The 15,236-nt window shown below is 34.1% G+C and overlaps 1 protein-coding gene and 1 long non-coding RNA gene across 2 annotated transcripts in view; both read right to left on the bottom strand.

The window, feature by feature from the left end:
* Positions 1–15,236, bottom strand: part of TMTC3 (transmembrane O-mannosyltransferase targeting cadherins 3) — a 35,323-nt gene that overhangs the window by 11,722 nt on the left and 8,365 nt on the right. The window contains exons 2-8 of the mRNA XM_015857864.1: positions 14,675–14,791; positions 13,854–14,070; positions 12,195–12,413; positions 8,191–8,290; positions 7,369–7,484; positions 6,352–6,524; positions 4,765–5,017 (exon numbers count right to left, since the gene is read on the bottom strand). Coding sequence (XP_015713350.1) covers positions 4,765–5,017; positions 6,352–6,524; positions 7,369–7,484; positions 8,191–8,290; positions 12,195–12,413; positions 13,854–14,042 — 1,050 coding nt within the window. The 5' untranslated portion in view covers positions 14,043–14,070; positions 14,675–14,791. The remainder of the gene's footprint in view (positions 1–4,764; positions 5,018–6,351; positions 6,525–7,368; positions 7,485–8,190; positions 8,291–12,194; positions 12,414–13,853; positions 14,071–14,674; positions 14,792–15,236) is intronic.
* LOC107311430 lies at positions 262–4,758 on the bottom strand. Its single transcript, XR_001554066.2, has 2 exons — positions 2,334–4,758; positions 262–1,437 (listed from the first exon to the last, which is right to left on the bottom strand). It is a non-coding gene; the product is annotated as an uncharacterized LOC107311430 (long non-coding RNA).

Raw genomic sequence — 15,236 nt, 5'->3', positions numbered from 1 at the left:
AGTGACAGACTGTACCCAAAGACAAATTATGAAGCAATTATAAAAAAATCCAGAAAAATCAGACATACATGGCAGATCTGTTTTGTTCGTTTGAATCTAGTAGATTAGATTTACTAGGTCTGTTTTACATTGAGAACATTCTGAAAACGGAAACCTAAAACTTGCAAATGACACTTCCCCTTGTTAAACAAACTACAAATGTACTTTGTTTTCTATACTATGGAAAAGAGCAACTGTATGAAAAAACCCTAGGACGAAATGACCAAGCACAAAACAGGGTTTTAATACGTTACATATACAAAACCATGGCAGTACTACAATTTTGGACATAATCTTCCATAACTATAGAAATTTTATACCAACTTACACGATGTAAAAAGAACTTGTTTTTACAATGAATTCAATTTTCACTTTCTCTTAAAAATATGAATAATAAAAACCAGAATCAACCACTGAATTAACATCTATGTTAAGATACTGCACTACAGGCAAACAAAAATATCTAAAATGACAATGAACTCATCAACTTCCTTCATCATAGCTCTTAGGTTGCATACAGATAGAAAACCATCTGCTTCAAAGGATGTGGATACAACCTTTTGCTTTTAGTTCTGAGTGACTAAGAGCTTTACAGTCTCTGATATCATCAAAAGATTTAAGTAGATATTTCTAAATACATGGCATCCAAGTTACAAATAGCAAAAACTAAAAACCCAAACCCCTACAGAAACTGAGTACTTCTTTGAATAAAATAAGAGGAATTTTCTAGAAATTTGTAATTTGCAAGCACACACAAAAGAAAATCAATAAAAAGCAAACAAACAAACAAACAACAAAACTGCTGTTTTGCAGATTTTTTAAATACAAGTCATTCACAATGCAGTACACTTCACAATGTATAAGGCTTCTATATTTGTTTAAATGAACTAACTCATTTTAAAACACTGATTTGAAGACATCTCTTAAGATTTTAAGAAGTTAGTTTTTCCATTATTGCTATTTTACTATTTTTTTAATATACAATAAGGACATTGGTCTCAAAGCCCCAAGGTTAACACATGTACAGCAGAACAGTGAAATCCACCATTTTCCAGTGGGAAGGATTCTGCAGCTCACACAGCAAGTGCCTGCTAGCATTGTGTCTAGACACCTAATAAAAAGAATTGCTCCTAAGTAACAAAGGTTTTTGCATGCTTTGTTCTTTTTAATTTTTTTGATGGCAACATGTTACACAATGTTCTGCTGAAATTCTTTCAGGTCTTTTGTCTCTCCTTAGTATACTGTCCTTCAAATATAATTTTGTAAGAAACAGACTCAAAGCTACAGTAGATAAAAATGTCTTCTTTTCATTTATTCTCCTTATCAGAGTCTTTCAGCAGGTGCAGAGGTTCAGTTGAAAAAATTAAAAAGAAGTCCCAGTCAAGGCAACTGGAAAACCTAGAAGAGAGAGAAACATTTAGAGTATGCAGAAAACACAAAACACATGACAAAAGTCTGAAACAAGACCATAAAGTATGATGACTAAGTGAACTGCCAGACTACTGTTCACAAGGGAATATTTCAAAGACTTAGATGTAAGCACAAAATTCAGTATCAATGAATTCAGAAGTACTGATGTCTTTCAAAAGATTTTCTTTAAGAAGCCTAAGGATACTTCTCTGCTCCTGATATTTGCACACTAGAAAGCCAACAAGTTTTTTGCTTGAATACAGTCTAAACATAAGAGAGGTATGAGGAAGGATAATAAGGTATCTTTATTTGGAACACTTTGCATTTATCATGAGACAAGCTTTTATTAAAATTTTGGTAGCTAACAAAGGCATGTGTACACCCAAAATAATTCACATCAAAAATAAAAGCCATGATCACAGCTTGATTCTGAAACCTAGTGAGAAGACACTGAAGTAATTCTAGATCTGTGCTATTTTTAGCACTAAACATTTCCAATACTTATACTGCAACTTATTTTAAAAGGTCACCTACTCTGACAGTAAGTCATTTGACTGTTCACAGGGACTGAGCAAACAGCAAGTATAAAATACTTCAGCTGTTTAAGATAATTTTTTTTCTAGTGCATGTCCTTCATTAATGTCAAAATAATTATTTTGAGCTGTGTAATGACTGAAACATGACAAAGCATGAGTTCTGATTTATAATACACAAGTCCATCTTTTGTTAGTTTAATATTATTAGTTGAAAAAATAAATTAGCTACTTCAAAGAATCAATTTATCTGTTTAGATCTCATACAGTTATGCTATTTTGAAAAGGCAATTTTAGTACTTACTGCAAAAATAAAAACATGACAAAGTAAAATAGAATGCACCCACTTACCACAGTTATTCTTCATGGAGATGACTGGTTTTAAACAGATTATAGCTGAAAATGGGTCCTTCAACATTCACATCTCTTGTTACTTCATCCTATTGGAGCATTTGTAAAGAACTGGAGGATGTCCACTGTCACTTGTGGAAGTAGGAAGAGGAATCCACTCTTCTTTCTTGTCTCGCAAGAAGTATAACATCCACATCCAAATCCAGCAAATACAGAAAGACATACTAAGACATACTTGAAGTCTCCCTTCTGTCTTGCATTTTGGATCTGTCTCCCTTGTATTTTATTTGCAAAGTCAAAATAAGCATCTCTTATTTTTCCAGGAGGCTTGAAGTTGTACTGTTTTCAGTCTCATACATGACAGTCAACCTATGGCTTCAGCATCCAACTTCAGGGTCTCATGGGGCTAATGGAAGAGCCAAAAATTGCTACAGACTGGTAAAGAAGTCCTTTACAAAGCCCTTTACGACTCCATTAGAGTGAGACTCATTAAGAATTCAAAATAAACAGTGTGAACAGTCACACTTTCAATTGTGATGTGTTTACACCTTTATGTTAGGAGGCATCCACACAGACAATGCACAGAACTTACATCTGTCAGGGCAGTAACTTATTTTGGCTAGCAGAAAGTTAAGCTTGTACTGGAAGAACTGAGAGTGGAAAAATGCTCCCTAAACAATAAACAATGAAGAAAAACAAATAAAAAAAAACCCAACCAGTATTCCAATGTAGTTATCTGGAAAACTTCTATAAACAGTGTTAAGTTGATTTCACTAAAAAAGGATTCAATTTCTTCATTTTAAAGATGGTATTACAAACTCTCAGACAAGAGTTTACAAACAGACAAGCCACTGCAAAGAAATCCCATGACAGAATATCCTGCCTACATCAGGATATTAATGGTTAACCATAAGAGAGTACAGCTTTTGGCTTACAGTGTTGATGCTACCTTCTCAGTTCTTAAGAAATTAGCTTTAAGGAACTTAGCTATTCCAGGGAAAATCAACATCATACAGTGCATTATATACACAACCCACGCATATATATGAAAGGAAAATAACTTTTGTTAAGTGGTGATTAAACTATCTTAAACCTCACTGTAGTTCACAGCAATTTATGAAAGATCTCAGAAGACCATTCTTGTAAAAAACACTTAGAATGATAAGTAATAAAAAAAACCCTTGAACAAAACCAAACCAACTTACAACAACTTATGCTGAAAACTCCATTAACCCTGTTCTCTTCTGAACTTTAAAAAACAGGAAGGAAAAAGAAGTGAAATAAAGAGGCTAAGTTCAAGAGTGGTTTTCTATATATGAGCGTTCTACTTCCCCTACTTCTATCAGTGCACTGGATAATTTTTTTTTTTCAGTTTATGTAAATAGGAAAGTTGAACTACTTACTCAAATATAAGTGCAGTAAAACTATAACATTTTGAAAACAAAATTTAGTTATTTAAATATACATTGTTTAATAGAATTAAATTGTAATTATTTGGGCATGCCATACTGCACATTTATTGTATAAATACTCTTAAGTTTTTTACTTCACAAGCTGTTTTCAAAGTCAGAACTACAAGCATCATAGGCTACTGAAAATTTTTACCAGTTTTCCAGTGAAACAATGTGCCTCACTCCAGTGATGAAACGAACAAACAAATTATATTAAAACTGTGTTAGGTCATGACATGACATGAATTGAAGTTTGTCTGATGATTAGCAGAGAAATTCCTAGTGTTAAATTGTGCATAAATATTTCCACCCATCTGAAACTTCTGTCGGCTAGTTACATATTAAAAAAAAAGCACATTACTACTAAGGCAAGTTTAGATTATGTGTGCAGATCTGTTGTGAGCAGAATTGCATCACTGACTTAGTAAGGAACATGCTATCAGCTAATCATTCATATTACAAGATTTTGCAGTTACAGCAACCAAAACGTTTTACATCTTAAATGATTTTTTTTTTTTTTCATTTGCTCCATTTCCTCCAAAATACTCTTCCCTGGAAACCCATTTCAATTCCAAGGTCATTTATTAGCAAAAAAAATGGAAGTGATTTTAGAGGTTGACAAAACTCACTTTTCTTTAGAAAACGGAAAAGACTAAAGAGGAGCTCTATTAATGCTGAAAACTCCAGTTTTCTAGCCAATTTCTGAATATTTCAAAACAGCCATAATACAGTTGGCAAATAAATAATAGCCATATTTATTCCTGTTTATTTTCCCCCATCTCATTCTTTGCACAGTAAACACACTTAATTGCAATTCAAAGGGTTTACTGCTACAGCAATTTTTCTTGCGTGTTCATTATAGTCCAAGAATGAATCACGGTGTCACCAACCATTAGGTAGGTGATCAAACATCCTAGGACAATTACATTCAGGGAGAAAAGGTATAAAAAAAAACCACAAAACGAATGCATCATTCATACCATGAGTACAGTCTTGGAGGAATCCCCAGGATATCGGAGGCTGAAGACAATCAAAGATCCCAGAAGGCAAAAGAATGTAAGGGTGGCAATATTTCTGACATCTAACAAAGACTCCACAAGTGGGATAGTTCCCATTGTCCAGTCACAGCATAATTCTGAGGGGTTGAGAAGAAGCCAAGCATTTACAGGGAGGAGGTAGTTGAAAGTCAGCTGCCTTGCTGGAGATGGACTTACAGCAGCTGGGTTATCAAACCTAAAGGTAAATAAGGGAGAAAATTGAGCTTTTAATGAAAGCAAATAATAAATCTTCAGTGATTTTAAGACCAGAAGCAAGCAAGTCTACATCACAGCTAGAACTGCCAATTACAGCTATGTACTTAGGTCACTCTGAAAGTGACCTAATTATTTCCATTTCCATGGAGACTACAACAGATATAAAGAACACAATAATACTGTTTGACAGAGACCTTCTAAGCCACAAAACGCTGTTTTTCAAAATCATCATCACCATCAGCCTATTTGCATGGATGAGCTGATCAAGACACTCTCCATTTTGTGGTGTGACAGTTGTGCATGGCCATCTGGAAGTGGCTTGTCTTTCACACCGCTGTCACCACTGCCTCACTGTGTTCACATCCTCAGTCACATTTCCATAAATATTCAGCAAGTGCCAATGGATGCCATTTTTTCTTCATGGAGGAATTCAATGACACCTTTGCATCTTATGCACTTCCATGTCAGATGCCACTTTGTCACACTGCTCCGCTGCTGCCATCTGTCACATGGCAACAAAACGTAGCAAAATACGGGAAGGAAGGTTCAGTATCTACGGCCTTACTACCAACAACTGCCTTTGACATTGTGAGCCAGCATAATAAAGTAGAAGGTATTAGTTTCAGAGCAGCTTTTGTACAACAGCCTAATCTTCCTGTATTTGTAAGGTGTGTACCCTGGGGATGTGTGCATGACTTTGCATGTTAGTGCTGTAAGACAGAGCCTCCTCCAAATCACTGTAAGAACTGGAAATGTTTAGTGGACATAACTATTCTGTTTCAACTGAATGATTGCTTAAGGAAACAAACAATTGTTTGTTGATTGATCGTTTCAACAAACAGTGATTTACAACCTCTTCCTGAGAGTTGCTCCATTTATCATTTTAAAAGTTTTTGAAAGTTCTTTCAAGGAAAAGCTTTACATTTTATATTACTTCATGTTTTCACAATAAATTACAGTTTTTCCGTTCTAACAGTATTTATTTACATTTATCCTAGATTCTGAATCTGAAGTTACACATGTTTTCTCCATAGTTCACATCTAAAACAAAACAATTGTTCATATGTAGACAAGGAAATACTTGTTAAAAGATCTGAAGTACTCAGACAAGGTTCAGAAACAAAGTGAAAAAAGAAAAAAAATCCACAAAGAAACTTAATTTTTAGATCATTAAAGCTAATTAGCAACAAAAGTTTTTCAAAAAATAGTATCTTTTAAGATACTCCAAGCAATGCACCTTTGGCCATTTTTATTCAGATACCATTACATTACATCCTATGTATCAGTACCTGTAACCAAGACACACGCCATTACCTTGTGAACACTGGAAGTTGAGACTGGATAACCTGGACTCTAACAACAACAAGAAGCAGTGTACTGAACATTAGGACTATGAGCTTCAATAGTGTTTGGAGCATGGAGAAAGGAATACTGCCCTTTCCGCGAAGAATCTGAACAGCTGTATCCCACAGAACTGGCAAAGTATACTGCAAAAGAAAAGGTGTTTTTATTCAGTGTATTCAGTATCTCATCTTTTTTGACGTGTTCTTCTGTAAAACTAAACATATAAAGCCAAAGATTTCTTCACGCACAAAGATGTGTCATTTTAGACTTAAACTTGCCAAGGTGGACAATCTTTCAGCTATTACAAAATAACAACTCATAATTTAAATAATTAAGGAATAGTATATTTAAAATATTTTCTGCTTATGACTTGACTATTAAAAAGTTAGTAATTCTTTCACTAAAGGAAAAACATGTTTCTCTTAAGAAATGTTCATGTATGGATTTAGCAATGCTCAGCACGAAGCCTTTTAGATTAGAAACTGAAGTCATTCTTAAAGCAACAAATTTCATTAAAATGATACTGAATCAAATAAGACTACTCCAAAACATCTGGTTATTTATAAGAAATTCATGAAGTGCATCTTTAGAATCTATGTTCTCTACTTAAAATCCTTTAGTTACAGGATTTAAAAACCAAATCTCCATCTTCATGCACTTCGATACTTTAATCAAGACTGCTAGATACTAGTCTTTGCAAATCTTATCTAAAACATGAGGTTTTCATAAAGATGTGATTCTTTCCTCAAGTAATTTGGTAATATGTACATCTGCCACACAAAACACAACTTAAAAGGCATATGAATCCTTCTCCATGAGGAATGTATTTTAAACATCAATTAAGTCAAAAAGAACATCTCAAAATTTTATCGGAACTATAGAATTTGCTGGAGCTGACAAAATCAGTGATGAAATATTATGCTTCTAAGTGTTTGATATCTTTTTACAGAATTTTTGAGAAGAATTTGAATTTCAGTTGCATCTTACCCCTTGAGCAATAAATACTTCATAGACACAGCATATCCCCACCACTGTAATTCCTTGTTCTTTACAAAGTGTTGCAACAGCTACTAGAAACACAGTCAGTGCAATGGGAGTCCACACTGCAAATCAAGAAGACACTATTGAAAATGTTTCATATTACAACACAAAAACTTAGTAAGTTAACCTGAGAGATGAAGACTGATTCTTTAAATGTATGAACATGCTCTATGAATTTACTCAAAGTATCAGCTGTTATTTAAAGAAACATTCCCAGTCTTATTCTACAGAAAATTATTTGCAAGTTACCAGCTCTAAAACTGCCTCCCTCAAACTGAAAAAAATAATTAAAAGGCAAAGGTTGGATCTTTTGATAAGAAAAAAAAAACAAAAAAAACCCAAAAAAACCCCAGCAACCTAACTCACAAGGATAACTTTTCAAATGCATGTTTTAAAGGCAGTCATAAATTTTAACAGGGTCAAACTGACTTTGGAAAAGAGATAAGCCTCCTACATCTCTACTGAAACTCTGCAGCTTACTTGGGACCAATTGAAGCATCTCAAAATACCTCCACCTACATTCAATGGAGTTTCTACAAGAATCTCTGTGTCATTAGAGAACTCAAGGTTTAACAAAACATTTTAAAAACCACTTTAGTCTTTAAGAAAATAAAAAGCAATTTGTGTCTGAAAGTACTGCTACATTGACACTATAGAGCTGATGGTTTTGGGGACATTCTTTGATATTTGCTGAATATACACTGCCATTTTAAGAGCTCTTTATCACTAATACAGAAATTAAGTTAGACATATTTGAAAGTCATTTACCTATGGTATTATCTGGTCCTTTAGATTTAGTGTATGATAAAAATGCAGCTAGAAAAAAGATAGATGATAAAAGCTCTGCTCTGCCCACAACTCCAGTTACCTAAAAGATGAAAAAAAAAAAAAAAGCAAGTTCTAATTAGCTTCTAGAATTAAGACTAGTGCATGCCAATGTTAGTAGGATATGAATAAACACAATCTGTAAACTAGCAGTAAAGTCTAATAAAAGCAAGAGTCCTTTCAGTTCAATCACAGCTGAAAACAAATACACTATGATAAAGGCGTCTGCTGGACACCTGATGCACTTATAAGTACCACCATAAATGAGGTAACTGAAAAATACTATATTGACTTACCTTCAGTAACACAAGCCACAAACATCACTTGAGGCAGAATTTGAGTAGAATCATGACTTTATTTGAAGTCATTTTTCATTAATAAAAACTGCAAGAAAGACCTTGTCATGTTCACTTACATACACACCCTGCCAACAGTGGCATATAGAAACTACAATTGTTATTTTTATCCATGCTTTTTTAAATTGACTTAATGGAGACGCATCTGAAAGAAGCACTTACCTAACTGGTGCTTTGGCAGCTCTAATCTGAGCAGTCAAAAGTTATCTATACGCTGATGGTAAGCTGAGCAACAAAGTTAAAGAATGGCTCAGGCTTTACTACAGTTTTGACAATTTTCTCAATGATAATTTTGCCGACAATATTAACATTACAGGTACTGCCCTCTCCTGGTAGTTGGACATAGAAAAAAAGATTCTGTGAAAATGTGGAGAAGCACTGTATTAGTATCTACTGCAGAATCCACAGTCCTAACTATAGTATCATTTAGAACTGCCTGTAATGTGCCTGATCACACTTGGGTTCTTTTTTATCAAACTAGTTGAAAGCAGCATACAATACCAAAGGAGACAGTCAAATTTGGCTATAAAAACCTCAAAGCTCACCATTTAATCATGATGATGCTCAAATGTGACTCTCAGCCATCCAGACTGTGCTAGAAAATTTAATTAGCTATGTACATTCCTGGTCAAGCATGACTGATCCAGTACAGTACCAAAGAGAAAGTAATTAAATATCCAAGGTCATGGTGTTAAAAAAAAAACAACAAACATTCAAAACTAAATTTGAAATCATTTGCTGTTGTTCACTGAAACACGCATAGTCACAAAGCATATTTCAAAACTGATATGGCATTAGTAACTGTGTTAACATTCTGGATAGTACGATGGTGCTTGTTTCAAAACTGTCTGCTCTCAGATCCTTCAGAGACTCCTGGTCTGCACCACAAAATTGTCCTGCATGAAGTAGAATTTAGATCTGTTGAAGGAAGTCACAGATAAAGCAAGTGTGCTGGTGTGCCTCCATAATCCTGAGCCAACAAAGAGAGACTATTTATGGATACAAAGATGACTTAGGAAGAGAAGACTCCAGCATTTACAAGGTTAACTTACATCCTCTGAGCTCAATGGGTGGTCAGAATGCTTCTGGCCTGAACAGTAGCAAGCTAGGTAGAATGTCTGAACTGGAACTCCAGAGTCAAGTACAAGTGAGACAGATGACATTTTTCAACCATTTTTCCTCAGAGAATGATATATTACCTTCTCAACAGCCCATTTTCTCTCTGAAGTCAAGAAGAATTTTTTTTCCCCTCTATTTATGCTGTTCCATTAGATTTTCCAAGACAAATCCCTTTCTCAACAGACAGGCAAAGGTTTGACATTTGCATGCATTATATCTCCCATTCCACACTCTTTTGTAAAATAACGAGACTAAATTGAAGGAATTCATTTCAGATACATTTCGAATATAAAAAGAAACAAGAAGTGCCATCAAATGATATGAAGACTAGGAATGCAAGCTTTCTAGAGTTCTTACTAAAGTCTGAATACGTCACTTGACACTCAAGTTCAAGATTCTAAAACACGGTCAGTTATTACCTCATTTCTTCATGCACATGCACAAACTACAACTTTCAAACACAAGAATCTTTTCTTAGTTGCACATAACATGGCATTCTCCATGCAAACACTGGAAAGAATAACATATACTATGTTTCAAAATCAGAATGCTTAAATTTAAATGTGGGGAGGAAGAAATTATTTTTCTGTTGAGTACCTACATACAACAGCAGCGGAATCTCAAGAGTGTATAAAGGTTTTAAGTACAGCACGAAGTTCTAGTAAATGTGTGGTCGTAAAGTGCCCTCATGTGGCTAATATCAAATACTGCACACATTACTACATTATTTTGCTTCAACTGCACTTTATAGCTTCGTAATACACTGCCTTACAGAATAAGCTTTCATGGTTTCACAGGAAAACTCTTTGGTAATTCTATTGCAAGGTATTTAAAGCAGTTAACTGTGTTACCTTCATCTTGTAAAGAATGTGAGAGTTCAAGCAAGACAAACAGTAATGGATTCATAGTCATTACATGAATGAAGTGAAGAATTTATTACTCAAATACAAATCAGTAATCCAAGTCACTAGCAAATTGTTAATGCTCATATAAAGATGCTATCACACTTACTATAAACAAGAAAAGCCAAACTTTGAAACTTAAAGAAAAATGAAAAGCAAAGTAGAAGTAACAAATTATTTAACCCTTGCTTTCCCCAAGAATTTTTTTTTTTTTTAGAAATTTAAGTTTTGCAATTTTAAACATTCCACTATTTCCTTAAAGAAAGGACATAACAGTAGCTCAGATAAAAGCCAATCATAAACACTATGAACTTATTTCCTGAAAAGATTTGCTCAAAATACATAGATGTAGTTTTCTGAATTCCTGTGGAATTTGACTTAACAAAAAACAAAGACTAGAACTCTGGCTGAACACATCCAAAACCATGAACCTGCACTTGAAAATGGCAAGTTGTGTCCAACAGGGCCAAGAAAAGATCTCATTACTTCTATGCTGTAATAGTTACAGGATTATTATCTTCATGAGATATTCACTTCTCACCAAGAAGTAAAGCCACAAAGCACAAGTTTCCTTCCCTTTGCTCCGGAGAAATTCATTCAAGAAGTACAGGCAGTCCAACCTGGAACCTAAAATGGTATCTGCACCTTTGAATGATGACGGGTGAACAGTTGGACTTGATGATCTTGGAAGTCATTTCCAACCTTAATAATTCTATGCTTCTAATATTTTCCATTTTCTGAAAATTATGTAACAGCATAAGAGAAGAAAGACTCTTTGAATAAGCTTTGCAATGAGTGTGAAGTGAAATCTAGATAAGCCAACCTACATGAAACAGAAGGAACAGCAGAAAATTCTACAGATCTGCTTTATCACTGTTTCTCCTGGAAACCTGATGAATCACATGATAATTTACTTTAAAATATTGCTAGAAGATTGGCTAAACATGAAATAGCATATAAACAGGTAGTTTGTATAAATACCGCTTTCCACAGCAAAGGAAAACCCCTATAAGGTGGAAAGGTAAATAAGAGAGTCATATGTATTTCTTTGTTATGATGTTGGTTCAAACAAAGACAAATGTAGTACAGCAGTAACAACACAAGCAAGAGTCCTACTAGCAGGATATACTGGCATAAAAAAAAAGTAGACAGAATAGGTTCTGTGATTAGCTGTAAGTAACTGCGTAGCTAATGATTTGAATTCATGAAAATGAATTGAGAAGTACTGATAGTAGTTGAAAAACACTAGATGAAACATGACAAAACACAAATTCTATATGTGAGCTAAAGCAGTCATCATCATAAAAGTGAAATGCTCACAGAAGAGACTAATAGCTAAATGAATGTTTCTTTACTTATTTCTCAGTAGCTGCAAGGAATGTCCAACAACTCAGAGCATTAAAGTTGGTCATCTCCATCACAATTCACAAATAGCTGAGTACACAGTACATAGAAAAAATAAAAAAATCACACACTTTGCATTTACCATATATAACCATTTACACAAAATATGACATCTAAGCTTAAAAAATACAGTTCGAACAATTAAGCACATAGCAGGTTTACCTACCGCTTCAGTATGTATTGGGTGCACTGCAAAGAGAAGGCATGCAACTATGCTGCTCTGGTTGTCCAGGAAAAGCTTGCAGACTTTTAGGAAGACTACACAAACCACCCCATGAAAGATGAGATTTAGGAAGTGGTAAGAAACTGCATTTAACTCGCTGAACAAGTAGTTTAAGCGAAATGTGAGAACTGTGAGGGGTCGGTAAGATTTATGACTCCGTTCCTGAAAGGAAACAAAAAATCAGTCACCACCATCTTGTAATGGTACATTTATTCTAAAATCTCTCTTTAAAAACCTGTGCCTTCAAGATTTCCCCCCGCTATTCTGACATCTACCTTAAGAATAAAGACATGAAAATCAGTTATACTAACAATGAAGCATAGTGAATGGAACGAAAACTAAATAGAAAATACAGCTGTTGAAACAGAGAAGTTAATTTTAATTATTTTTTCCATCTTCCCCACAGTTTTAATGTATTATTCAAGCGCTCTGATTAATCTCACATTTTATATTTATAAAATAAAAATTCTGATGCACTCAGATAAATGCATTAACTACATATTCTTAATATGTGTAGCAGTCAGTGTGCTCATGTTACTCTCCCTATAAGCTTTTTTAAAACCCTAACACTCTCCTTCTGTGCAGGAAGAGAAAAAACAAACTATTTTTCAGCCTACACCTTATTCATCTTTTGCTGATTATTATATGAAAAATCAAAGAAAAAATGAGAGATGAAAAGGGGAGAAACTGCACATAAATATGAAAAGTACTGAAACTGCACAAGACATGGAAAGTGATGACCATTCAAATTAATCTAAATTTTCTCAAGTTTTATCTGACTTTTGTTCGCTTTCTAAGTGCAAAATCAGAATTGGACTTTAGGAACCCCATGTACTCTGAATGACAACAGGACCACATGGTATCTGAAAAGGTCTGGAAACTTTCCTTATACAAAAATTTCATATAAAAGTCTATTTGTAGATCTAGCAATTAGTATTTCACAGTAAACTTGATGTATATTACAGATATAAAAGGTGAAGATTACAAGGCAGAATGCCTTTTAGGCAAAACACCCACGATGATAGTTTTTTTTCTTCTTCATTTGTTCATCAATGGTACCACATGTGACTTTCTAAATTTTATGTAAATCCTTCAGGTACTGTTGTTTAATGATATTTATTGACAACATTAATGCCAGTACAGCTTTTCAAATAAAAACACAGTGACTCAACATAGGCTACTAACCAAAAACTCTTAATTCATATCAATATGATTACTTGAATGAACTCAATAGATTAAATCCCTGTTCTCCAAATCCTAGATTTGTTGTTTTAGTGTTATCTTCCCTTCAGACAGACATTAAAAATAAAACCTATTCTAAGTCAACGTATACATGGGGGAAGGGAAAACTGTCAGATTTGTCTAAATTTTGTATTAAAAATTAGGTAAAATAGAATATTGAAGTATTTTCTTATCAGCAATTTTACTGAACAAAAGGAAAAAATACAAGTGACATCTACTCCTAATCTGAATAATTAAATATAAACATCATCAAATTCCATCCAACTGTTCTGTTAAAACCACATTAGGGAAAAAAACTGCAAAAATTGTCTGCATATTTCTTCCCCCCCATTTCCTCAAAGACTTCCACAGACAGCGTACCTCGGACATTGGAGTCCCCCAGAAGTCATTCTGAAACAGATTTTTTAATGGTGTAGAAGGGTGCAAATCTTTGTTGTCCAAGATTGCTGAAACATCATCAAAAACAAAGCCACAAAAGAGACTGTTCCAGTAGCAGGCTGCCACCACTCCAACTATTAGAGCCGCTTCCTTCAGGCTTATTTCAGCCATCTTCTCTAAGAGCTTTCATGGACAAAAGCTGCAATATATACACAGATAAACAAGTAATTTCACTGAAAAAACACTATACTTGATAAATAAAATCAAATTAAAACTTTCAATATTTTCTAAGTTAACAATGCTACGTAACTAAAAAAATCACTAACAGATTTTTTTTTCTCAAGTCTTATTCATTTTACAAAATTTAGTTTTTAAAAGAAATATTTTCATTAAAGAGTGCCACCAACTAAAAAGCCCTCACACAAACTAGATATTTGTATTTCACATTGATACTTCTGCATTTCACATTGTACTAATAAGATCTAAAATTGGAGATGACTTGTGATGCAATTTGTAGCAAAAAGCTGTGCAAGTGAAGTGAACAGTGCAAACTGGAGAACTGTAAATTGGGTGCCCTAAAACCCTGAGTAAATTAACATGCTGATGCTCACATTATCGAAAGGGCAAACAATGTGTTAATGAAATGCATTTTTTAGTTTAAAAGGTTTTTCCAACAAAACGTTTCAAATGCAATTAAAAACAGATATTGCAAACATTCTTAAGAACAGGAAACCTGTAGAGTGTAATAAAAAAAGGCATTCAAGAACTGGTACACAGTAACAGTAATAATAAGTTAAACTTACCATTGAAGATCTCACTTAGCTCTTTTGCATATTCTGTAGAAGCTCATATAAAAGTCATTGTTTCCTCAACTGTGCCAACTTCTCTGATTTCAATGAATGTTCATGAGTGCTCTGCTCCTTAAGGAAAAATAGCATGTAATAAAAACATTAGAAATTAATCTTATATTATTTCATCTTGCATAAATTTCCTAATCCCTTGAAATTATTAAACAGCAATATTATGACTATTTCATACATAATACATAGGTGGCCAGGTCAACAGTTGAACTTGTTATTTATCAGGTTGTTTGAAAACAATAGTCTTGGACATAACAACCATAAAATGATAGATCTCTATTCTTGGTGAAGTCAGAAGAGGGGGTCAGCAAAATTGCTATATTGGACTTCTAGAGAACAGACATTGGGTGGGAGAGTCCCTTAGGAAACAGTAGGGCAATGGGTTCCAGAAAGGTTGGACATCCCTCAAGAAGGAGATCTTACAGGTACAGGAGCAGGCCATCCCTGTGTCCCATAACACAAGAAAGCATTAAAGACTGGCTTAAAAAGCAAGCTTTTGCTGAGA

Source organism: Coturnix japonica, chromosome 1 (genome assembly GCF_001577835.2).
Source record: "Coturnix japonica isolate 7356 chromosome 1, Coturnix japonica 2.1, whole genome shotgun sequence".
Classification (NCBI taxonomy): Eukaryota; Metazoa; Chordata; class Aves; order Galliformes; family Phasianidae; genus Coturnix; species Coturnix japonica.
Note: the sequence above shows the minus strand (reverse complement) of the source record. Positions and strands in the feature narration are given on the sequence as shown.